The following is a 26,611-nucleotide window of genomic DNA, read 5'->3' on the forward strand; positions in this document are numbered from 1 at the left end:
ATTTAAAAAAAAATCTTGATATTATGCTTTATTTTGAAGCAAAATACATGTTTTAAGATCCTTCTACTTCTAAAAAAACATTAATATTATTTCATAATGGTGTCTTAAAAACTGCTCTGGACCTAGTCGGATACCTTAAAGATGGCGAGCATAAAAAGAAAAGCACCATCAATTTGTGAAAAGATAGACTTTGTAAATGAGTTTGAAAGCCATTCTGTTTTAAATGTAGGTATGCATTTTTTCTTTTTACTCATTTTACTTATTCACGGTTGTTACAAATAAGTTAATGCAAACAAATTTGTGAATTTTTGGCATTCGTATTAACTGAGTTCAACTGTACTTCATTAATCCCCTATTTTTATTTGCAAAATTTAAAAAAAAAATTAAATTTTCACTGGAAAAGTTCAAAAATTGCGAAACTTACATTATGATGATGATGTCCGAATCTGTCACCTATTGGACAACAACGTCTAAAATCTGTTGCTCACAGACCAATCGTTAAATTTTCTAATTAATAATTTTTATAAATAGACTGCTTTCTTTTTATGTATAATGTTCTATTTGATGTCAAATTTGAAAATTTTAAAAATTGCTCAGAATTAACTTTTTTGCTCCCAATTTTTGAGAACTACCCAGATGTGTGCTAGCCTCTAAATTAAGCAAAGTTACACTGAAATCGCCTAAGCACATGCGTCAAATTTCTACTTTTCCCCCTCAATTGTATAGACTCAGTCTTAACTAGACATTTTCTAATTCCATATCAACCGTGGGCAGACAGTATTTGTGTGCACTACAATTAAAAATATATTTTTTAAATAGACTAGGTGGCTCTGCCCTCTGCTCGCTAATGCTCACCAACCTCCGACGATTGCTTTGCAATCTTATTTGATTCATAAAGATTTAAATCATTAATTAAAAAGAAACAGATTAAAAACACAGTACGAGCTCCCTTTGGATTAAAAAGCACCCCTACCCCTGGTTTCAAAATAACTAGTACCAACTTGCCGAGTCGTAAGGGCTAAAGGGCTCCTGAACATTGCAAAACTGCCATTTGTACGCTTGAAAAGTCACTTTCATATTTGTGGTCTTTAATAATATATTTCGCTCTTTAGCTTGGGGCTTGAATTGAGTTGAGCCTAAGATTTTCCCTTAAAATCAAAACCTTTAAAGTTTGTGAATAAGAAAGAAGAAACATGTGAAAGACGTAACTATGGCAACACCAAATAAAACATCAATAATTTTAATAGAGATGAAATTATTCGAACTTGATTTTTAACAGCTTGCAACTTTTTTTTTTCGAGATATTAGATTATTTTTTCGACCATAGGTCGAGTTAGATATGGAGTAAAAAAAGGCCCTCTTTCCAGTGGTGTCAAAAAGAAAACCGTGGGCGAATTCCTTCGCTTTTCACTGATAGATTTAATGAAGGAAGTAGTGCCTAAATTTTAGCTAAGCCTAAAAAAGTTCGAGCTAAAAACGCTACTAACTCCCACCTTATTTAAGTTAGAGCATTGAAACAAATTGCGGAGAACGCGGAAAATTCTACCCTTTCAAACGATATATAATATTAATATCTGGAAATAATTTTTCATCCCTTTAATAAGCAATAATAGGCAATTTATGCGAAATTTGAGCTTAAAAAATTAATTAGGAAAAAACTAATTCAAATTTTAAAAAATAAAACCCCAGGTGCACACACCGGGGCTCGAAGTAACTTTGTACAAAACTTCAAAGCTGCAGGGTCTCCTGGACGCAAGTCCGTCGCAGACTTCCTTCCAGAATTTGTTTGAAACCTTACCCTAAGTTACTATAAAGAGAAAACATAGTAAACCTGAAATCAGTTCTAAAATTAAGAACACAGATTGTATTTGCAATTACTGACTGAGTGAAGTCACTAATACCTGATCAATAAACTTTTATTTAAACATAACTATTTCATGCTTCATTAATTGATCATTTATTTTTTTGTTGTTCACCCTCTTTTTTTTTTTTTTTTTTTTTAATATCCTTGGGAATTGTTAGTGTAATGTTGTGTTTTAGAAAGTGACAAAAACTTGTTTTTCTCTCAAGCTCAATTTTGTTCAATTTATTAAACTCTTTAAAAAGCATGCAACTACTTCAATGTCTGTTAACCTTTTGTTTTCTCATTTTTTTCTTTTAGCCTTTGTATGGATTTGTTTCTTCTGAGTTTATCCCATTTCGATTTGCAAGTGGTGGAGGACGAGAAATTTATTTTAGTGAAGAGAAGGAGCTTGAGTTAAGTGATCTTGTGGGAGCCCAAATGCCTAAATTACCACTTGATGTGTCTGTCAAAGGTAAAATAAAATTTATAGTATTGTGTCAGGGTGTGCAATGTGCATGAACCTCTTCAAAAATATATAAATAGTGAAATTTTGTGTATTTTTGTATGGGTTGTTGAGTTTGAGTCCCTTTTTTAAGACTTTATTGTTCTTGATCACGTTGAGGTGCTCACCCCTATGCTATGAACTAATTCTGTGCCAAATTTCACGAAAATTGGTCAAACATCTAGGCGCTATGGGTGTAACAGACATCCAGAGACAAACTTCCATCTTTATTATGAGTAAAGATGAGAAAAGTTCATTTTTTATATGGATTTTTCATTGTTACTTTAGTAGAAATAATCAATCCACCCTGTAAAAAATCATTTTTCAATGGATTATTAGTTTTTAACCCTGAAAAGTGGGATGAAGGCCCTTTTACTTTTGGAAGTGAGGGGGCAGTTGCCCCTCCCCCCCTCCATAGGAGCTGCCGATGACACATAGTACAGTGAAACCTGCGTAAGTTGACCACTCACGGTGCAGAACTTTGGCAGTCAACTTAGATAGGTAGTCAACTTATAAAGGGTGGTAATGATTTTATTTTTTTGTCATTTCTTGCACCATGTATTCATATTTTTTGAGTAATTCACCCTTACTCTTTCTGTTCAACTCACTTTCATTGTTTAACATCATTGAAAGTGAAACAATTATTAAAAATACTATCCAAATAATTTTTTTACTTTTTGCTTGTTTTTAACTATAATAGACACTGTAGTTTTAGAAATTCCGTATGCGCCAGCTAATTTTCTCTGGCTTTCTCCATTTTAAATCAATTTTAATATTTCATACTTTTTAACCGACTTCAAAAAGGAGGCGGTTATCAGTTCATACCGTATGTATGTTTTTTTTTTTTGTTTGTCCACTCATAGCGTCCCACCTAGTGAACCGATTTTGATGATTCTTTTTTTAATGGATAGAGGATGGCTCAACTTAGGTCCCATTACTTCGTTTGACCATATTTGTTCTTTAGAAAAAAAGTTATGGGCAAAAAATAGTAAATTTCCCTATTAAATGATTAAAATGATATTGTAGCGAAGTTCGCACTTTTCATCCGTGGATAACGGTGGCTCAGTGGTAGAATTCTCGTCTCCCACACGAGCGACCCGGGTTCAAATCCCGACTAGGACAAACTGAATTTTACAAAAATTTCGTTTCTACTGTTTCCCGTATTTTCTCGAATGTTCTATTAATTTCTGTATCTTTTCAAGTCTGGAAAGTTCCAGCACTTTTTCAAGTTGTATATAAGGAGATGTAACGTTCATTCGTGGTTCTGAATAAAGATCTCGAGTTGAGACTAACGAGTATTCGCTTCATTTGGCTTTCACATTGTCTTCGCTATCTTCATCTACGCGACAATATGAATCTCATTGTTATAAAAGTTTGGTGCCATATAACTGTAACATTAATAGTAATTGTAATGATAATTTTGAATAAAGGCTTTTCTAAAGCAATACAGTGATATAGAGCCGCACTTCTTACTAGGTAACTTCTTACTTTTACTGAAATATCTACATTTACACTAAAAAGAATGAAATAAAAAATTTTTGAAAAAAAAAATAGAACCGACTTCAAAATTGCTCTAAAAAGGGAAAAATAATTTTATTCTTTAAACACCATCGATAATACTTTTAAACATAATTTTTGAAGTTGGCGCAAAAACAAAAAGTAAAATCCATTGTAACCATGCTTCGTTCATATTTTTATCAAAAAATCATCCAAACTTAGGAACGGAACATTTATATCGTTACTCAAATATGCTGTCATCAATGCGTAATGCATGTGGTAGTGAAGAAACTGGACGTGGTTAAATTTATACTTGCAGTTGAGTTATGGCTGTGAATGATTTTATCGATCGTTTTTGCGCCAACTTCAAAAATTATGTTTAAAAGTATTATCGATGGTGTTTAAAGGATAAAATTATTTTTCACTTTTTAGAGCAATTTTGAAGTCGGTTCTATTTTTTTTTCAAAATTTTTATTAATCTCAAGTTCAACTAACTTTCTTTTTGCAGCCTTTTTATGTAAAACTTATAGCACAAACAGCAACAAGCTCCCAGTTCATAAAGGCACAATTAAAATGTCCTATCTCTTAATCCCTTGCACCAGAAATATGTAACTTTATTCATTAGCAGGCCCAGATCTGCATATCCGCAGTGCGAGGGGCCCGTGTCCTTAAAGGGGCTAACGGCACTAGAAATAGAAGAAAAAATAGAAAAAATAGCACTAAGACTTATTTACTTTACAAATACACACTGCTGGCCACTAGGGAGGGCCTCTACATATTTTATAGCAGGGGGGCCCAAAATGTATAGATACGGGCCTGCTCTTTGTAGCACAATTCCTGTGTTGGCATAACATATTGCAACTGAAAGAAAAGACTTTGAACTTTTCTACTGACACCTATTTTCATTGAACAGAGTACAACAAGCTATCTCAAATAGAACAACAAATGAAAAACAAGTTTTTAGAATATAGAGCAGCATAAGCTTTATGCTGCAGTTTAGTTAGTAAAATGCTAGTCCGTCATCAAAGCATTAAAAACATTCTTAGAAGCTATCAAAAAGAAAATAATAATAAATAAATAAATAGATAATAAGATAAAATAATTTGCTGAAAAAAGTTTAAGAAAATAAACCAAGTGGTCAACTTACAAAGGGTTTTTTACAATACTCCAAACCAAATTTGGCGTACATTAGTGGTCAAGATAGACAGGTGGTCAAGATAGAGAGGTGGTCAAGTTACAAAGGTTTTCCTTCATTAAATGAGATGGGACTAATTCCGTTCCCGACAAAAGCAGTCAACATAGACAGGTGGTCAACTTACAAGGGTGGTCAACTTTACAGGTTTTACTGTACAAACTATGTACACATTGTGCGTAGTGGTAACCGAGGGGTTAATAATAACATAGAAATGTAGTATATTAAGTTTTGTTTAATAATACTTTTTAATGTGTTTATTAATAATGGAATAATATTAATATGATTTATGCATATTAATTCGTATATTACAAGTGCCATAGTTTGAAAAACAAATTTCAAAACCAAATATACTAATGTATCACGTTATTTCAAAATAAATATTGGATATTTTTGTGTGCATATATCAGTAAACCCTTTAAACATGTTGATACAGTTTCCTGCAAACTTGTGCTCTTTTATGTTGCTTTATCTTTTACCGTTTGAGCACAAGGTATTTCTTCAATACTGATCTTAAAAGTGTCTACTGGTTGCTAACTACAAGCTGAAAAGTTGAATTTTCTGGTTGAGTTAGGAGCAGAAGACAAACTTTGAATAGATGAGTGGTAAAGTTAAGGTAAATGCTGGGTATAAATTCAAAAATAAGGGCAGATGGTTGTACTGTATGGTACAACTGATAAAATTTAGAATTTTCGAAAAGACTTCAAGGTCTTGAATCAAAAAATAATTTTGATTCACATGATTTTCTTTTTATTATTTGATTTAAATTTTTGACACCCTGTGAAGAATTGATTGGTATGTTTTTTAAATTCATTTTTAGTTTTGCAAACTTTTGAAAAGTAAAATTTTGTCATTAAATTCAATTAAGAACAGTTAAATGTTCATAGAATTTTGATTTATAATAAAAAAGAGGTTGATCTTCAAAAGTTATTGAATTTTTTCAGTTAAAACCTTTTGTTTATTTAATTTTTTTTAAAAATTAGTTTTATCATAAACTTTGTAAGGTTGATTAAGTTACATAAATGAGAAAAAAATAAATTTTAAACATGAACTTTTATGTTATTGCATAGAATTTAAATGTTTGTTTGAATTGTATATTGAAAAATAAATATCAAAGTATTGTTGTAGTATAAAACAAATCATTGGAATTAATCCAAGTCGACATATCGTCGCCTCAGAGCAACTGTAAGACATCTAATCCAGGGTTTAAGTTGGGTTCATAAGTTCTTTAGCATAAAAGCTAAAATTGTGTGAAAAGTTTTAGCAAAATTCTAAAATGTTATGTATTTGCATATCTTTCTAAATGTCTCAGTGTGTTTCATCTCCAGTTGAAAATAAAATTCTTATTTCATCTCTATGGCATCCTTAAAGAAATAAGTACAGCAGCTATTTTTTTAACGTAAAATGATAAAAAAAAAACTACATATTTCGTTTTTAAAACGTTGCACTCTCTTCCTCCTAATAATGCAGTTATTGAGGGCTAGTTATTAGCTATGCTATTGAGAAGCGCATAATGCCGGAAGACCAAGAATTGGTGGCTTAATAGTAATTTTTAAATCTTAGCTTAAGATTTAAAAAAGATTAAGTCGACTATCGTCATGCTACTTCTTCTCTTGGATTATAGAATTGTTTCTCTCACTCTCTCTCTCTTTTAAATAATTTTATTTTTTGTTTGAGCAAAAAAGCAAAAATGCTTTACTTTGTTTGCGCAATTGAGATAGTGTTTTGGCATTTTGCAAAAAATGCGACCATAGCGGAAACTCTGATCTAATCCCAAGACTAACAGTAAGATATCCTACTGTTTCTCTGAGACGACAATATTTATAATCAAGGTTAGTTATATAACTTTTGGGAAGAGCTATAGAACTGTTATGGATGCAATTTATTTGTTGCTTATTGTTTTTTAAATATGTTCCACATCATACTTGGAAACTGCAATACAAAAAGGGTTATTTATAATATCTCCTAATTTTACATTGTTTTTCAGCTCATTGGTTAAGCATAGAAGGAATTCAGCCCACCATTCCTGAAAATCCTCCTCCAGGTAATTTTTATTTTTAAACTTTCAATTTTTAAGTATGCTTTTAAAATGTATCATCTCAGCAATTTGGTTTTGTTGTTATGGTGTAGAGGTTGATTAGGAATTGATTTGGCGAAATGCAAAATATTTAATCCTTTCCTATGTTTTTATTTGACAACCAAATGCTCAAACTTTTAATTTGTTTCTTAAAAACCAATTTGAAAAAACATTCAATTATTTGAGTGAAGATAATTGGCTGCGGATTAATTATAATGATAATGAGTTTTAATACTATTTCTCTATCAGCATTTTTTAAACTACAATTAAGACTTTTCAGACTTAGTAAATAGTTTCTTTATTTTAGTTGGTGATGATATATTTTTCTCCTTTTTCAGAACTTGATTCAAATTCTATAAACTAATATTTTCATTGTTGATAAAACTCTGTTTTTGACTAGACATGAAAATTCAAATATTTAATTAGTAGACCATTGTCTATAAAAACTTGCAGTTTAGTATGGGTTCTTTTATGATTAGTAGCCATTTAATACAGTATTTTACATTTAATACAACATTTAATATTAGCAGCCTTTCCTCAATACAAACATTTCAAAACAATGTTTAAATGCTGCTAAAGGTAGGTTTTGGAGAAAAGTATTGACACTTGAGATGTGTGCAACATTGTCAACAATAATAGATTTGTTGATCATTATAGAATAGAACATTTTAATTAACAGAAATGGCATTGCTTCAGGGTGTTTGTAAAGTTTTGAAAATATCAAAACATATTTAATAATGCTAACCTTTTTCATTGAATGAATAAAGTAGTAATTTGAAAAGAAAATTACAAACATATGTTGTAGTTGTATGCATAAACACTGAATGCAGTAACTAAATGCCAAAAAAAAGAAAGAAAAGAGTTTGAATTGGAGTACTCCCTCAAACATTTGGGAAGGGAGGAGGAACTGACAGACATGTTATAAATTTATAAACATATGTAACCATCTAATAACCTCCACTTTTTTTAAACTATACTTCAATGCAATATTTTTAAATGAATGATTAAATCTTTTTTAATTCTACATTATTATTATTATTATTAATTTTGTTATATGTTATCTTTTGTTGCAGAAAATTATTTATTTCTTGTTAATGAATTCATATTACACAATTTCTTGTTCTAAATCTATACATACTATAAGTAGTTTTAATTGAAACAAAATTTTTTGTTCAATCAATGGGTTAAAATAACCAATTAATGATAATCAGCAAAGTGGCCAATTAAAGATAATCGGCAAAGTGGCCAATAAAAGATAATTAGCAAAGTGGCCGGTTAATCAGTGCATCTCTACAAATAACCCAAACTTTTGTTAACCCACATAGTTCCAGGTGATAAATTAACATATTATGTTGAAATTCTGCCTGTGACTTTTTCAAACTGTGCTTACCAATTTTATGTGTTATTTGTTTGTATGATCTAAATGTTTACTATTGCTTTTGTTATAAGTTTTTTGGTTCATTTTGATATTTCTTGATAATAGTTCTTTTGTCCAATTTTACTCTAAAATTTATAGCTATGAGCTTCATTTAAGCTCTTTCTTTATGCATTTATTTCATCTTTAAAATACTCTGCTATGTACAGTCTATTCGCGATAACTCGAATATTAAAAACTTAAAGTTTTTCTCAAGTTCCAATCGCTTCATCTTTAATTTCATGCTAATTATTCTCACTATCTCGAAGTTAATTGCCTTTAACTCGAAGTTTTTTCAAAGATGACTTGAAATTTATTTAGGAAGAATTTAAAAAAAAGAAAGAAACAAGTGACTGTGAGAGAAAAATTAATTCTCCTTCACTTGCAATTCCTGCACATTAGACCTCTAAAGCAAGGAGAACACCTGTTGAGCCAATGTTTGATAAAGGAGTTACACGTGCGAACATGAGTATAGCTTGTTTTCTTTTGTTGTACTGTACTGTTTACACTTAGACATATTGCTGGACCACAAATCAGTTTTTAAGCTGTCAAGTTGCCAAGTCACTTTATTGTACCTTTATTCAAAGGCTGACCTAAGTTAAGATGTGTTCCTCTTCAATCTTTAGTTCAATCATTTGCTGATAAGTTCCCCAGAGAGAGAGAGAAAGAGTTTTCTTTACTGTTAAAGATGTCTAAACAGAAGCTAACAACCTTAGATTTAGAAAGTAAAGAAAATTTTATTTCTGACATTGAAAGGAATCCAACAATCAAAAAGAGGGGTTCTTCAAAAGTGGTACGAATCTATGAATCCAAATTTGAAAGGAATGAAGATGTACTCCTTTCTTGAAGTAGAATCAGCTTTATTCAAGTGGTTCCAGCAGTATCAAAATCAAGACCATGTCATTCTGTTAGATTTTTAATTTAAACTTTCACAAAGAGTGAAAGAATCACTTAATTTGGAAAAAAAAAAAATTAAAAATACGTTTTTGCATACGTTCGTGCGATTGGTTGCGATAACTCAGTCAAATGAATGAACTTTTGGGTGAACCGAGTCACCAGTTCATTGTATCTTATAACCGCGAGTTTTTTTTAGATTGAGTTACTTTTTGATTGGCAACATATCTTTAACTTTCTTGCATTGGCAACACATCTTGTGTTTTGCATATTCTTAATTTGAAAGCCATGTGAAGACTTTAAATACTTTGAGCGATCTTTTTCGCTCTCTCTCTCTCACCTCTCATAGCCGTAATGTGTTGCACGTAGTAATTTATCGTGATTTCGTGATGTCTGCCAGTGCTCTTTACTAATGGCAGGTCGTAATACAACGTGATGTCAATTTTAAAGTTATAAAACGCCTTTAGGCCTATTTTTGTGTGTTACGGTAATGCCTTATATTCCTTGGAATCAGCATGTTCGTAAACTGAATGTTTCGTTGTATAATAGCGGCTAATATATGTTTATTTTTCAAAATGTTTTTTTTTAAATATCAATGAAGATGGTTTTTGACAACTTTAGAAATCTTTTGAAGATAATAAATACAGATTTTCCTTGAGGAAAAATGCTCCACGTGTTTTTCTTTTTCTTCAACTTCAGGCTGTGGACATGTTTTGCAAGTTCACTTCTACTAGCGGTGTAGTAAGTCTAATTTCACTACTCTTAATGCTCACACATTCCTATAAGTGGGTCTTTGCTGCGTGAGAAAGCAACGAATTTTGCTACATTACTGAACATAGAAAATGTCTACGCCAGTGCTGGATGGCTGGAGAAGTTCTAGACCAGACACAACTTCATCATCAGAATTCTTCACAGATAAACTACATATGTGCTTAAAAACTTTTAAGTTTTGTAATTGTCTGTTATATGAACATATTAATTAAAATATTTGATGATTTTCGATATTAAAATGCCGAAAACTGAAACTAGCGGTAAGTCGAACTTCTGATAAGTCGGAAGTTTTTCGTCGATCCCTTGAGATTCGAGTTATTCCGAATAGACTGTATGCATGTATCATTTTTTGAATGAAATATTTCTTTTACATAATATGAAACATTTTGATAAAATCATTTTAAGAATGTAACTCTATGATTTGGTGAGGTTGACTCTGAAATAAAAAGCTGATTTATTTTGATGGTGCCCTATTGAGTATTACTTTTTTTGTCTTCTAGTTTCCAAAGACCAGCAAAAGCTTGAAAGTATGGATCCCACATCAAAAATGCCAAAGATTGGCGCCAATGCTTCAAGCAAAGAATCAAAAGAAGAAATATCAAAACATCTTGAAATAGTTCGCCTAAAACAATTAGCTACTCATGAGCTTTCAGTGGTATATTTCTTGATTTATTAGTTATGGAAGTTATTTTGCCTTTAAATATAACAAATACTTTTTAGTAAGTATTTTTTAAGGAGATTAGAAACTCAATTGAATTTTAACAAAAAATTTCTTTTTAAAACAGCATTCTATTTTTTTAAAGATAGCACAACTGCCTACTTTTAAACTTTACTAGCAAAATTTATGAAGTGTAGCCATTATTACGCTTTTCGACATCAAAAATTATTTTTTATTCCAAAGTTCAAATTCATGTTGCATGTCATGCAAAAAAAAAAAAAACAGTTTTTTTTTCTAGGAGCAGCAATTGTACTACAAAGAAATTACAGAAGCTTGTGTTGGATCAGATGAATCAAGGAGAGCAGTAAGTGTTCAAACACACTCAATTATCCCATCGCATGGAGCTATATAAATTTTATTAATATGTGCCATTTTAGTTGATTTAGCATGATTATTAATATATTCATGCTAATTATATATATTTTTTGTAATTAAGCCCAAATGTGTTTAAAATGTTTTTTTATAAACTGTATTACATGCAATTCATATAATTTAACAATATATCATCTTACAATTGTTTGGAATTAACTAACACTAAAATTTGCATAAATGCTGCTTTACAAAAATATGCTTCAAAAAAAATTTTTTTTTTACGTGAAATGTGTTTCTGTATAAACTTGGTAAGAAATATCCCCATCAAATAATCCAATATGATAGATATGCTTTGAATCTGTAAAAATAATCACCACTAATATCATGAGAGGTAATTTTGTGAATAGAAAACATTTCACCAGTTTGAAGAACAAAGCAGCCTTGTTACTTTTGCCAATTTATTATGTCAGTTTTAACTTTATATTCTCAAATGTCAAAAATATTCTAATTGCAAAATCTTAGATTTTTTGATGCTAATTTTTTGATACAGTATGTATATTAAATTAACAATTTTTTCCATACTAAAAGTTTCTATCTCAATTGTATAAATATGCCAAAGCTTCGGAACAAATACAAATACCATGTACTTCCAATACTTCACTGGTTATATGTTATTGCATGGCTTGGGACTGTAGCTGCAAGAATTTTAAGGTTACACTCCCTCTCCCTTCTCAAAAAATAGTGCATACTTGAATGAACTAGATTTTCAAGTAACATAGTCAGTATTTGTCTCTCTCTTTTTCTTTTAAGTTTCTCTCCCCCCCCCCCCCTTTTTTTCAAAAAAAAAAATTGTTCATTTACAATGTGAGTTGTGTTGCCACCAGTATAAAAACTATACATTCAATCAGTTTTTGTTTTTGTTTTCCTTCTTTCAAGACATGTACAAAAATGTCTCAGTTTTACATTTTTAAACACATACTTGGCTGAAGTTTTAATTTAAAACTACAATATTCTTAACTAAAATAATATTTTTAAAAGTTGCTTAGGTCTTTATATCAAAGTTTTTTTTTTTTTTTTTACCAAGATTTTTTTTTTTTTAAGTCCTAAATTATTTAGTTTTTGTTTTTTCAATTTATATAGGAAGCTCTGCAAAGTCTTGCTTCTGATCCTGGTTTATATCAAATGGTTCCCAGGCTGAGTCAGTTTATATCCGAAGGTGTAAGTATAAAATGTTTACTTTTTGTTATAGAACCCTCAATGAAAAATAATCCTCTTTATTAAAAGATATTTTAGCAAAAAGTATTCACAGCATGAAAAGAAAGTAATTGATAAAACAAGAAAATAAGCCTGCTGAGCAAGTTTGCTTCCTGGAGTCTTAGCTATGTCTTTTTATATAAATGTAAAAAAAAAAAAAAAAAAAAAAAAAAAACTTTTATTTGCAATCCTTCTAGTTAATGATTTCTTGGTGCTTTTTTAATCGATTAAAAATTCATTCAAACGTTTCTTGATCCAAAATCTCTTATAAAAAGTTAATCAATAATGCATGTTTAAAAAATAAAAATATTTAACTAAATCTCTTTGTTTGGTTGAAACAAAGTCAATTGTTGAATTTGTATCGCAAGAGTACAGTTCACATGCCTAATTTTTGTTTTCCATTTTAAGAAATGTAAAAAGTTGTTTGTCTTTGACTTGAACTATGCTTCTCAATACTTTTCAAGCTAATATATTTACATTTTCTGAACATACAAGCAGTTTGTGAATGGATAATACATAACCTGCTCCTGCCCATGCAATTTGCTTATTTTGTTTTTTCGTTAAAAACCTCTCAAAATTTCTTTTTGTATATTTGTCCTTCCCAAATCTGTATGAACCCTGATCCAAACAGTACACGATTGTAAAAAAAAGGTCATTTTTCATACATGTTTCTTCCACTTTCCTTTTAAATTTCTATTTCCCAAAAAATTCCGGAAAATGTTCCCAATTTTTCTTTTAATTTCCTAAATTTTTACGTGCTGCAAGGACTATTTATTGTAACTTATAGAAGAAAACTAATGCATACTTTAAAATAGTGTTTTAAACCTAAAAGTTGTATTTTGTTAAACTTTAAAAACAGAATAATAGTATAATTTCAATGTTCTGAATTTTGTATTGTTCCGGATTTCAGAAGGTCGAATTTTGAGTCTTACAGAGGAAAGAAATTCCTACTTACATTTTAAAAATCCCTTTTGCACTCAAATTTGTGTTGTTGAATGCATTTATGCAGTTTCATTAACTTTACACATAAGTTCCCTAATTCTCTGCTTTCAGCGTGGGCAGCTTTGCAATTGTTTAAAACAAGATTGAGCATTGAACGCTCTGTAAACTTATTTGATTTTATTGTATTATTATTAGATAGTAAAACTGATTTCAAGATGAAATGATCTGCTAAGTGATGCCAGTTTTTTTAATTGTTAATTAGTAAGTTGATGTATTATTGTATTGAATTAATGTGTCTTAATGTTTTTTAGGTTAAAGTAAATGTTGTGCAGAATAATTTAGCCCTACTCATTTATCTAATGCGCATGGTGAAAGCTTTGCTGGACAACCAAACTTTATTTCTTGAAAAATATGTAAGCGTTTTAACATTAGTACTATTCTTTGTTTTCATCAAGGAAAACTGAGTAATTGATGTATTTATAATTAGTTTTATGAAAAGAGAGGAAAAAGAAATGTACTAAACTTATTGTTCAAGAATCAATCACAGAACAAAAAATCTGGGTCACTTAAGCTCCCACCTTTAATGTTCTCTACTAGTTTAAACCATTAAATATGCATGAGCACCTGCATTACCGAATCTACGATTTTTCAGAACCTGGGAAAAAATTTGAAATTGCAGCCATTACCCATCTTTCTTCGAGTTTTTTAATCTAATTACAATGAAAAAAGCACAGAAATAGGGTGTAGGTGCCGTCCCCAGAAGGTGGTGCCTAGGACGAAGGGCCCCAGCTTGCTCTCCCCTAGATCCCTCACTGAGTTCCTCATTCATGCATGTCTATAAAATATTTTTCTTTGACAGTTAAAGTTTTTTTTTTCTGTTACAAGATAAAATAGCAAAAATTACCAGTAAAATATAAAAATTCAAGATAAGTGGAGTGAACTTCTAGTTAATATTAAAAGTTCCATTGTACAACATTTACAGATATTTGTGGTTGTACAAAAATGTAGACTGAAGCAGAAAATTAAATCTGTCTATAAATGATGTCATGCTTTGAGGGGGGAGGGGAAGTAGTGACAATTTGTGATAAGGAGGGAGGAGTTAACAAGAAGTAGGACATCACTTTTTCTTTTGTTATACAATATGCTTATGCAAAGCAGTGTGACATGGAGGAGAAGCAGTGACAATTTATGATAAGGAGGGAAGAGTTAACAAGAAGTAGGACATCACTTTTTCTTTTGTTATACAATATGCTTATGCAAAGCAGTGTGACATGTGAAAGGGGGAAGGGAGCGATAAAGCAAAGTGTGACATGGGAGGTGGGGGGGGGATCAAGTTTGTTGAACAAAAGTGCCGCATCATTTTAGGACAGCCCACAAATAAAGATGAGATATCAAGAGTAAACTATATTCATCATTTAGGTGCAGAGTGGGTGCTTACAAATGAGACCTACGGCTTCCGGCTTTTGGCATAAGTTTAGCAGTGGCTTTATGCATGTGTGTGTGCGAATATGCTGTTGAGCTAAAGATCGAGTGAAAGTTCTCTGGTTGGCAGTGGCAAGTGGAAGCCGTGTAGTAGCAGCCACTCCTTTCTTTATGCAAAAAATAAATAATAAGTTTTTAAATTGCTATTTAAACATAAAAACTATTGCTTTAAATGAAGGTTAATGTAAATAATGACATTAAGGTTTAGCAGTAAATTACTGCACCAAAGGCTGAACTACATGCAATATACCAGACATACGCGGTGATGTGATAACTGGGCTGTCTGGTATATTGCATGTTCCATTAACGTTTATGGATAAGAGAGACGTTTTTAAAGTAAGGTCCATTTTGAAAAAAAGAAAAAAACGAATACAGATAGAGCAAAGAAATTTATTGCACAAAAACTACCACCCTTACGCTATGTTTCTACATTACTCCCGTGATTTTCCAAGGATTTGTCATAGCATTGTACTAGTTTTCATATTCCTATTCGTAGAAATTTGCCGCTTGTGTAGTCAACCGTGGGGTAACATATTCTCTGAGCTCATTATTGTTGTTGTGCTACAGACCACCTAGGAGAGACTTTAGATGCCGAAACAAATGAAAGTTGCTGCGAGCGAGAGGGGGGGGGGGGCTGACCAGAGAATGTTCAAAAATGCCCCAGCAGAGCCCTGCATAGTTGACTACACAGGCGGCAATTTTGTGTGGATAGGTTTTCAAAAACCTGTGCCACACTATGACAAATACTTGGAAAATCACGGGAGCAATGTCAAACAAGAAGTTCCGTATAGAACTAGACGAGCCTACTTTCCCGTATACCCATACTACTTTCTAGTACCTGATCAATATTCTCAAAAATAGCTAAAATCGCAAATTGTTTCAAACATATTTTTGCTAATTTCTAGGAATAAAGTATTCCTCACACATCTAAAAAAAATTAAAAAAAAAAAAAAAAGCAGCACCTTTTAAACAAAGCAGCTAATACACTTTGTTCCCTTAAAAAAAAAATTCTTTAACAGCTTTCAAAATGAAAAAATAATGATTAAAATTAATAAGCTTATTAAAATAAATACATCATAAAAAAAAATCGTTTCTTTTTCCCCTGTTGCCAAAAATAATTTTTTAAATGAATTAATGCACTTACCAAAATAAATAAAAACAATAAAATGTCAACTTAAAGAAATACTTTTCATTGTCAAAAAAAAAAATCGTCTGCGCATATCGTTATGTAGAAACATAAATGACTTTGAGTTTATTCGCCGAAAACTGAATACCTAAATTAAAACTTTAGCGTGAAAATAAAAACAAATCATATCAACAATAATTATTTAACAGTGAAAACCATAGCTGCGGAGTCGGAGTCAATCTCATTTTAGGATAAAAGAGTCGGAGACGAATATCCAAGAATCGGAGTCAGTCATTTGTCCTCCGTGTATAAATTTTTGCCAAAGCTACGAAATCAGAGTCGAAGTCGGGGAGTCGGAGTCTGATTAATTGTCGGGCACAGGAGTCGGAGTCGGAGTCAAGTGCCTCTAAATTGTCGGAGTCTGGAGTTTGGCGTCAATAGCTATTTCCAACAAAATTTGTTTGAAATAAATCCGCCTTCAAGTACGGAATCTACATTGACTTTCAGTTTCCCCATAGGCGCTAATGTTAAGTTTTTTTGAACTGTTCAAAATTGAACAAAAAATAGTTCAAATCAAAAAGTGAAATATGGGACTGAAGTGTCCTCGTCAAGATCTTTGGAACAAAAAAAAGTTTGTTCGAATCGGACTATTTATTCAAAAGTTATTAGGGGGGACAGACAGACCGACAGACATTTTTTCCCATCACAATACCCTACTTTCCAATTTTTAATTTTTCAATATTTATTTATTTTATTTATTTTTGATTTTTTTTTTTCGTTTTTCGCGACATTTTTAAGATGCATTAAGCCTTCTTTCATGCTTTTTTCTTCTTTTTCTGACTTTTACTGGGAAAGTAGGCTAAAAATAGCGTAAGGGTGGTAGATTTTTGTGCAATAAATTTCTTTGCACTCTCTGTACTCGTTCTTTTTTGTACTTCAAAACGGACCTTACTTTAAAAACATGCCTCGTAATACAGGTAGAGTAGGGGAAAGTGGTAACGGGATGGCAAATGATCGAAATATTCTTAGTTGAACCCTCCCCTCCTCTTTTATTCAGTGGCTGTGGGGGCCGCTAGTCTTTATTTTATGTTGAACTCCATCAATACATATTCCCAAAAGTTGATGAATTTGTGCTAATTAGCAATTGTTTATAGTAACCTTGTACAAAACTAATTGTGAAAAAAAAATAAATAAATATATACATATCTATTTCTATTAAAAAAGAATTACGACTATGTATAATTACTAAAATGCATGTTGTAATCTAAGTATGTTGAGAAAATTTTTGCATTTTAAAGCTTGATTTTTTGAAAAAAAAAAAAAAAAAAAACTTTATACTTAGTTGTTTTTCTAGTCCTATTAAATTTTACTATTCACATATGAGGCAGTAAGAAGCAAAGGGATGTAAGTGTCAAAATTAAAAATTTCGAGATAACCTGTACAAATAGCAGGAGAGCCTCTTCTCTGTTTCAAGGCGAAAGATAGAACTAGTATCCCTGGTAGGTGCTGCTGTACAGCAGGATTTAGAAAAAAAAACATAAAGGAACACCTATCTAGGATCTGAACTTCAACTGCGTTTTTCCCAGATCTTTACAAAGTCCACTTACATCCCTTCTCTTCTCACTGCCATGTACGAGGTAGTGAGAAGCAAAAGGATGCAAGTGGCAAAGTTAAAAATTTGGAGATAACCAATACAAATGGTAGGTGTACCTCTCCTCTGTCTTGGGACAAGGGATGGTACTAGTAGCCCTGGTAGGTGCTGCTGTACAGCATGATTTAGAAAAAAAATTCAATGAAAGCCTACCTAGGATCGGATCTTTAAACGTGTTTTACTCGAAACTTAAAATAGTCCACTTCCATCCCTTTGCTTCTCACTGCCTCATATGTTGATGTAATATACCATTTATATATCATCATTTTATTCCTCATAAAATTTTATTCAAGTGCTTGAAACTTCTTCAACATTGGTAAAGATTATACGTTTGCTTGCAGTTGACTGAGTAGTTCCTGTAAAATTTTCAGCATTAGCATCATTACTTAATGCTTCAAAATATCATGTGCTGTAAAAAGCTGCTTATCAAAATAAAACCAAACAAGTCTTATTTTATCAATGACATAAAGGGGATATCACACGAGAGAAATTACGGGACATCGCAAACGCAATAGGAACCGTCAACGCTATCCGGAACTGGTTTTTTGGAAGGGAAGTTGCCTACAGGGTTGCTGCCGGTTGTGCGGACGGTTGCTCGATTTGTTCACAACGGGGGCTACCATTTTTTAGTTTACATCCATGCGCTTGCGCTTGTTCATCGCTTTTTGTCAATTCTGCATTTGGTTATCACACTGCGTCGCTTTAATTTGACACTTATGGATGAAATTAGTAATCAAATACATAATGCAGCTCTTGCAGCTTTAATTGTATGTGGGTTTGTGAAAAGATGGCAAAAAAAAGGGGGGGGGGGAATGATCAAGGCAATGATTTCAGAGCTAGAGCATCAATTATTATTTCATGCAGTCTCCAAAGCTCCTCCTGTTAAATTCATATTTGAGTTTTAACATTAATTTGTAGAACTTATGGTGAAAATTTCAGAAAAACAGAAAACTTTTATTACTATTAATTGAATGCTTGATTTAAAGTGATACTCTTATTACATTTAAAGAAGACATACAGAATATATGACTTCTCTAGGCTTATTTTTTCCCATAACTACTAAATTAAATCTTAATTTTAGATAGGAATTATTAGTCACTTATTGACAGGTAAGAAGGAATTTTAATTCTAACAAATTATACCTAAATTCATAGCTAAAAACAAACATGAAAAATTAAATTAAAAAAAAAAAGCCAGCAAACTCTGATCAATAGGCCTTTCATAATTATTTTTTTAAACTTTGAGTTCATAAATATATTGGAGATGTGCTAACACTTTAACTTACACAAATATAACGCCACTAGATACATATTGCACACAGGAAAATCTGTGGCCGAGTTTATTAAAATAGTTCCAGACATTTAAAAATAAAGTGACGCTTTAAAAAAATGTAATGAAACGATGATGCGCATTTATACAAGCTATACAAGCATTTATAATACAAATAAGCTTAATACTGAGCAAATTAACACTGCATTGAATAATAGTATGTCTCAATCAATATTTCAAATGTTAATAAAAATAACTTTATCATTTAATAATGCCAAACATAATTTTTGACATCTCAACAAAATATTACAATGTGCGTATCATTTTTAAAAAATTCTTTGTATTATCATGTTCTTTGATTTTCAGAGGGATTATTTTTCTTGACTGGAATAGAGTACATGTGTTACTACACAGTAAAAATATTACTAAATAGGTGGAGCTAAAAGTAGAGTAAATATTTCACCATTTCACTTTGCCTCACATTCTCCTACATTTTAAGTATTTTCAAATGGTACATACTGTATGTACCCATCAGTTTGAATTAAAAAAGAAAAGTAAAGCTTCAATGCTATGATTTTTAAAAAGGAATTTTCACGTAACTTTTTCAAGGAAAAAATTTACTGTAATTGTTCAAGTATCAGAATGGGGTGGTTTCCTCCAGTCAAAAGTAGTACTTTTATCACTAAAATTGATAGTATAAGCAAAAAAAAAATAATAACTTGGACCCAAAAATACTTTTATTTTCCCAACCGTTATTTTTCATTTTTTTTAAATGTCCGATTTTTCAAACAAGGCGTGGTCTTGATGACGTCACCCAATACACGTGAGTAAAGATGCGAATTAAATATTTTGCTCTGTGAATGTCAACACGAATGGCATTTCATCATTCGTGACGTCACATGACAGAAATGTAAACAATGAAAGCGCCACGATTTAAGTAATTTTTTTAAAATATTAAACAAAAACAAATTATTTAAAAAATGGTCAGATCCTATGTTTTTAAGCATGCTCTTTCAGAAAAAAATACGTTTAAAATTTTGGAAACGACCCCATTGTAACATTTGTGCAAAACAATTTTCAAAAATCCAATGAAACGAAAAACACCAATATAAATTAAGAAATGCATAAAATTCGCACTGATGTTAACTAACATATAAGTAGCAATTTAAATTCAAAATCAGATGCAAAACCAAAGATTAAATGTCGCTCATTCGTTTTTTAAAGTGTAACTGAAAATTTTTGAAACATAAAATAAATAGAACAATAAAAAGGAATCCCCACATTTCTCTCGCCACGATTGCAAATGTATTTTACAGTGACGCTGCCTGACGTCACGAAATCCCAGCGCCCTGATTGGCTCCTTCGCAACTTGCCCAGAATTAAAGGCAATTTTTTTCTAGCGGAGGAAAAAGTTTGCCCCTATACGAGCAACTGCGAATTTCCATAGCACACGACAATTTTGGAGCAATCGTTTGTGAAAGTGAGTAGAAAAACCAGTTCCGGATAGCGTTACGGTTGCTATTGCGGTTGCGATGTCCTGTAATTTCTCTCGTGTGATATCCCCTTAAGGAAAGTGAATTGCTCAAAATAGGCAAGGGGTCATTTTCATCCTGTTAACATGTTTCACAATATCTGAAGTATGAAGAATCTTTTGAACGATGCTACTCGAAGGAGAGGCAAAATAATACAGTAAAATTTTATTGCATGGACTACCAATACAAAATATCCTTTTCAGTGAAATAAATGTTCAATCCTGTTTTAATTGCCATTACATTGTTTGAATTCCAATTCACCGAAATTCCCGTTACAACCAAAATTTGCAGCCCCTTGAAATTTGTTGTAATGGGATCAAACTGTACTTCACTATAGAAAATTGTCAGTTTAATCATTAAGTAGAGTGAAATGCCAAAGTTGAATGTGTGCTTTCTTCTCTTTAAAAAAAAAAGATTTTGTTTTGGCTTCTCTATACAACCCACAAAATTGTGAATTTCTGTAAATAAAATCCCAGGGTTTGTGCGGGTCATGGAAATCCTGGAAAAGTCATGGAAAATTGAAATTTTCATTCTAAGTCTTGGAAATTTATTTAGAGTCATGGAAAAATGTCCTGGGCAAAGATAAATTAGCAGTTGCTTAAAGAGATTAGACATTTTGAGTGATTTAACATTATTGCATATAAAAGCTATTAAAGCTGGAAAATTGAATCATCCCCAAAATAAATCTGAATTTTGAAATCTCATTGCATCCACTTGTATAGCAGCCAGACTTTTTTTTTTTGCAATGCGATTTTACTGCTTGGACATCACTCATTTTGAAGTTACCATTATTTTCAACATATTTTATATTCTGTAGTAGGGTACTTGCACGATCTTGATTTTTGCCACACGCACTCAAAAAACTCAATTCAGTTGCATCCGAGTTCGTTTCCATAACTTGTATAAAATTTATTTTTAAATTTATCTTAATTTGTTGAAGGTTTTTAAAAATAAAGTCATGAGTCTGGTGATAGAGTACAGAAATAGGGGAATTCTAATACCCTAAAACAGTAGCGCCCAACATATGGCTCGCAAAACTGATCCCTGCGACCTACTGCTATATTCAATGTCAAGAATCAAACACTATGTTCCAGAATTTCTGAACCTATTAATTTTTATGCATTTGAAAATGTGCAAATAAGTAAACAAGTAGATTTGAATCAGAAGATATATTCATTACTGAATGTGTTTTTTAAATAAATATCTGGTGTAGAAAAATGAATTTAGTAAAGAATGTTTCTTTACTTTGAAGAGCCAAAGTACTGTCAAGTTATTTGGATGATTAAATGCACTGTTGACACTAAAAGCCTTTTTAAGCAAATCTATTGAAATTTTGTAATAACTCATTCAACCTTTGTCCCATTCATTATCATTCTGCCTGTTTATAAAAAAAAATAAAAAATACATAGAAAAAAACCAGACATTTAAGCATCATTATATTTGATTCAATGTATTTTTACTTTACTTAAATTTATATGAAGAAGACATATACAAAGTTTAGTTTTTTAGGTGTACACTGATTGTTTTTCAATTATTAAATGCTTGGATGAGATAATGGCATTAACATGGAAGTTTTGCTGATGCACATCTTCAAAAAATGGCAAGTTTGATATTAAATAGTACTATTCTCTTCATGTAACAAGGTCATGAAAATTTTTATGAGATCATGAAAAAGCTTTGGAAAAGTCATGGAATTTTTTCATCCAAATAGAGTATGAACCCTGAAATTCTAGTATTCAACCACAAAAAGTTTCAGTGAAGAGGACAGAAAATTTGTTTGCCTGATCCAAGCTGAAACTTTTAATTTTATGCATAAGATTCTTAAATAATTAAATGGCAAACCAAACTTAAATAACAAAATTTTTCTTTCAATCTTGATTTCATATTAGGATGGTTCAGCTGAATCTACATCCTCATATAAATAATAGGCTATGATGAAGTAATCTGCAAGCTTCAACAATGAAACTCTCGCCACGGCATGATAATTTGATAATAAGTTTTGGTAATGTTTAACATGCAGGGAAAGGCTTTATTGTGACAAGTCTGAACTGGATCTGGTAACTTAACTTTTACTGGTAAGACAGTCATTTTAGGGGAATGAAGAATCAAAAAAGTGGTTGAAAACTAATTTTATCCACTGGAGTTTAGGGTTAATCCACTGAAGTTAGGGTTAAAGTTTCAAATACCAAAATATGACTAAACAGGCAATTGCTTCGTTCAAATGTAGAAGAGTAGAAGCAATTTTCACCTTTCATACCTTGACAAGAGACTTTTTAGTATTAAGCGAGTCTATATGCATAAAAAAGAGAGAAAGGACTGAGCATTTGTACCTTGCAATGCTACACCTACTACAAAACAAGCATGACATCATATTTGTTTTCCTGAAATGAAGTGTCGTTACTCCTTACTTTTTTTCTTTCCAGGAAGGGCTCCAGTCTAGGTAAGTGAGGGCCGAAAATGAGTTTTTAAGAAGGTAGAAATGAGGGGTCTATACTTTGAGTTAAAAAAAGTCTAATTAGAGTGAATCAATGCATTATAGTTATATAATTAAAGTGAAATAAACTTTTGAAAAACATTCGGTTAATCAAAGTGAGAAAAATGTATAGAAGATCTAAAATATATATATGTATACATATATGAATCATTTGGCTAGAGAAAAGATGCAGAGTTTTTGGTGGAATGCTTTCTAGAAATTCAAGTGAGATGTCATTGACTTGAAGCTCTTTATTCTTTGGATTCTGGATCTATCGATCATAATTGAATTTAAATATGCATAACACTGGAATTTTTATTCTTTTAGCATTTTTTCTTCTGCTTTATATTTAAAATAAGATTGTTTATTACATTTCTTTTGTAGCTTCATGAAATCATCCCTTCTGTGTGTTCCTGTATCGTTAGCAAACAGCTATGCACAAGACCTGATGTTGACAACCATTGGGCATTAAGAGATTTTGCCTCTCGACTTATTGCTCAAATAGCAAAGTAAGTGCTGGTAAACTAGAAATTTTTGGTGCAGAACACTCATTTTCAATCATAACTGAAACATCTAGAGGTGAAATGTTTGCTATCATTGTTGTAATGCTAAATGTTTTCTTACCGGGATGCAAAACTGAAAGAATTTAAAATAATTTCTAACGGTCATTGTCATCGTGTTTTGTTCATCAACTGATATTGGGGAAGGGGTGAACTACCAAAAAAAAGAGATTAAATCCTTTTCATTATGATTGTGTAAAATCACTATACATTAACATGACTTTTAAGGTAGATGCATTAAAAAATTAAGATTTATTTATTGGTTAAAATGACAGCACAAATGATACTGAAATAAAAAATGATGCAAATGTTATTACAAGGCTCTCATTCCCCCTAAAATTCCTAAATTTCCATTAAAACAAAGTTCAGTCCTAAAATTCCTAAAACAGTACTAAAATTTTGTTGGCGTTCCTAAAAAACTTTGAAAATTTCAGAGTGGTCTCTTTGAGAGAATTTAAGTGGTCTTTAAGGAGGAGGAGGAGATCTTTCACAAAATATTTTGTCACAAAACAAACTTTACAAACCTTTCCCTAGATATTTAATCTAATAAATAGACAGTTTACAAAAACAGACCGTTCACAAAATTCTTCCTTTGAGAAAATGAAACATTTTAATGTTTAAAACAGATGTTTTACAACCCCACCTGAATGAAACATACAATGCCGAAAATTTTTAGCATTTTAACTTTCTTGAACGCCTATCCCTATCATTTATGAATTTCAGAAGCCATTTGCATTATCTTCTGTAAAACTCGCTCATTTTAATTTACTCTGCAATTTCAACGTTTGGACCTCAATTTATTTTTACCATTACTCTGAACCTTGCTTAGTCTTCTGGTCTATAGAGGACTTATAAACTTGTCAGTTTCTCAAGTTACTTCAAAAATGTATGTCCTGCTGCACTTGAATCGATTCAAACCATTAGCATTCTTAAATGTTAGCATTAATTTTTATCACGTTGTATCTTTGGTTTATTAAGATGTTGAAAAATTGGTCTAAAACGTTGATTAGAATGTTTGAAATAGTGCTATTATCCAAAAATCAGGGAATTCAGCAGGTCTATTAAACTTCGGCAAATGTCGTAAAATGTTGTGAGTAGCACAAGTCAAGGATTTCTTTTCTTTATTTTTGTTGCCTGTTCAAAATTTTGTTTGCTATGTCAATTATGATATTAATGGTTCTGACAGTTCTTAGAAATTTCTGCTCAACAATTTTTTTCTTGCCATTTGTATATTTTTTCTGCTTTAAAAAATGCATTAACTTATCACATCTTATTTCTTAATATTTTTCAGCTGGTATACATAAAATTGCAGCTTCCTCTTTATTTAATGCTCAAAAATGTTTGTACTACTTTAAAAATCACAATATTCTTGGGGGAGGGGGGGGGAGAGTTGAAAAGCAAGTGTATGTGAACTTTGATAGGTAGTTTTAGTACAATATCCACTTCAAATCAAATAATTGTGAGTCTGAAGAACTTCATGAACAGGAAACTTTTTAGGGAATTGAGGAAGTAAAAAAAAAATATTAACAAACAATTTTCAGTTTAAAAAAAAAAAAATGAAAGTAAATGTGGATTATACAGAATTAATTCAATATTAACAGAATTTATAAAGATGTGACATTACTGAATAAAATATGGAAATCATTTTACAATTAATATTTTTCCAAGTTTACTGCATCGTTTCAAAGTTTCATTTGTATCATCTCTTTGTCACTGTATTGTTGATAGTTAAAAGCAGTGAAGGATTATCATAAATCACACAGAATGTGAAAATGCTAAAGTAAGAAGCCGTAACATTGTCCTTTAAAACAAAACAAAAACTGTCTTGTTTTTCAAGAGCATGGATGAGATTTTATATGAAGCATTTGTGTTTTGTAATAAATTATGTTTTGTGAGTTCCTACTGTTAAAATCTGTTTGCATCTATCTGAAAGTCTGAAGCTTGATCTTCTTGAGAACCACTGCGAGTTAAGAGCCGAACGAGGTACCGATTGATTCGAAATTTTCCAGAGAAAACAGTAAGACCAATCTCATAACTATACAACTTCAATTAGGAGAGATATTAATTGTAGCGTTAATTAACATTACGTTATTAAGGAATTTTTTTTCTCCTTTTGCTATTTTGTATAAGGGTGAGCAAATAAAATTCTAATAATTGTTTTAAAAGTGATTTTTTTTGGCTGCTGTCCAAATCTTAAAACAACGTTTCCACCTAGAACTTTATTTTAAATTAGTTTAATTTCTCTTTTATTCCGATATATAAATCTTAAAACTACTCTTTAAAGCATTTTTTTTTGTTTAGAAATTTATTGTAAATATATAAATCTTAAAACTACTCTTTAAAGCATTTTTTACGTTTAGAAATTTATTGTGAATTAGCATCGTTTCTCTTTTATTCTAAGCTTGATTTTTATTTCTTTCTGTTGCCATTTTACATTTCTAATTATGTTTATTTTGTTGGACTTTTTCCTTCACATGGGTGAGTTTTTGAATTATAATAACTGTCTCTTTAGGTTAGTTAAAGAACACGTTAAATAAAAATTGTTTGGATTTCTTTAATGAAAACAGAGTTGAACAAAAAATTGCTTTTAATGATTTCAATGAAAGATTAATTGGAATCTGATGACTTGGTATTAAATTAATGCTTAATGGCATTTATTAAGTCGTAATGCTTTAGTTTCTTAAACGAGTTTGAAACTGATGTCAGAGTACTACAAAAACATCAACTACTGGACATCTCTTTCATTTTTAGGTAGCCTGTGCAACGCTGGGCACACTAGTATAATTGATGAAAATTGAAAGCTATTTGTTATTTGAAATAACATTTTGCAAATATATTTCACTGAAACATGGTTATATGGTATTTTTAAAGGTATTTATCCAGTCTACTTGGCCTCTTTTAAGTAATGTGCAAAAGTTATTATTGTATTACTATAAAGGCTTATATCTCTTCTATGCCCTAGAAAAACAAGACAGTTTTGTTTTGTTTTAAAGGGCAATGTAATGGTTTCTTACCCTAGCATTTTCAAATTTTTATCACCTACCCCACAAATCACTTTTGGGGAGTGAAAAAAACGCATTTTTTCAGTTTTTAAGTTAAAGC

At 31.1% G+C, this 26,611-nt stretch overlaps 1 protein-coding gene across 1 annotated transcript in view; it reads left to right on the forward strand.

The window, feature by feature from the left end:
* The window catches only part of LOC129222242 (transcription initiation factor TFIID subunit 6-like), a 69,022-nt gene that overhangs the window by 21,356 nt on the left and 21,055 nt on the right, over positions 1-26,611 (forward strand). The window contains exons 3-9 of the mRNA XM_054856722.1: positions 2,162-2,315; positions 7,022-7,078; positions 10,691-10,845; positions 11,147-11,212; positions 12,361-12,438; positions 13,728-13,829; positions 23,334-23,458. Coding sequence (XP_054712697.1) covers positions 2,162-2,315; positions 7,022-7,078; positions 10,691-10,845; positions 11,147-11,212; positions 12,361-12,438; positions 13,728-13,829; positions 23,334-23,458 — 737 coding nt within the window. The remainder of the gene's footprint in view (positions 1-2,161; positions 2,316-7,021; positions 7,079-10,690; positions 10,846-11,146; positions 11,213-12,360; positions 12,439-13,727; positions 13,830-23,333; positions 23,459-26,611) is intronic.

Source organism: Uloborus diversus, chromosome 5, assembly GCF_026930045.1.
Source record: "Uloborus diversus isolate 005 chromosome 5, Udiv.v.3.1, whole genome shotgun sequence".
In the NCBI taxonomy this organism is placed as follows: domain Eukaryota; kingdom Metazoa; phylum Arthropoda; class Arachnida; order Araneae; family Uloboridae; genus Uloborus; species Uloborus diversus.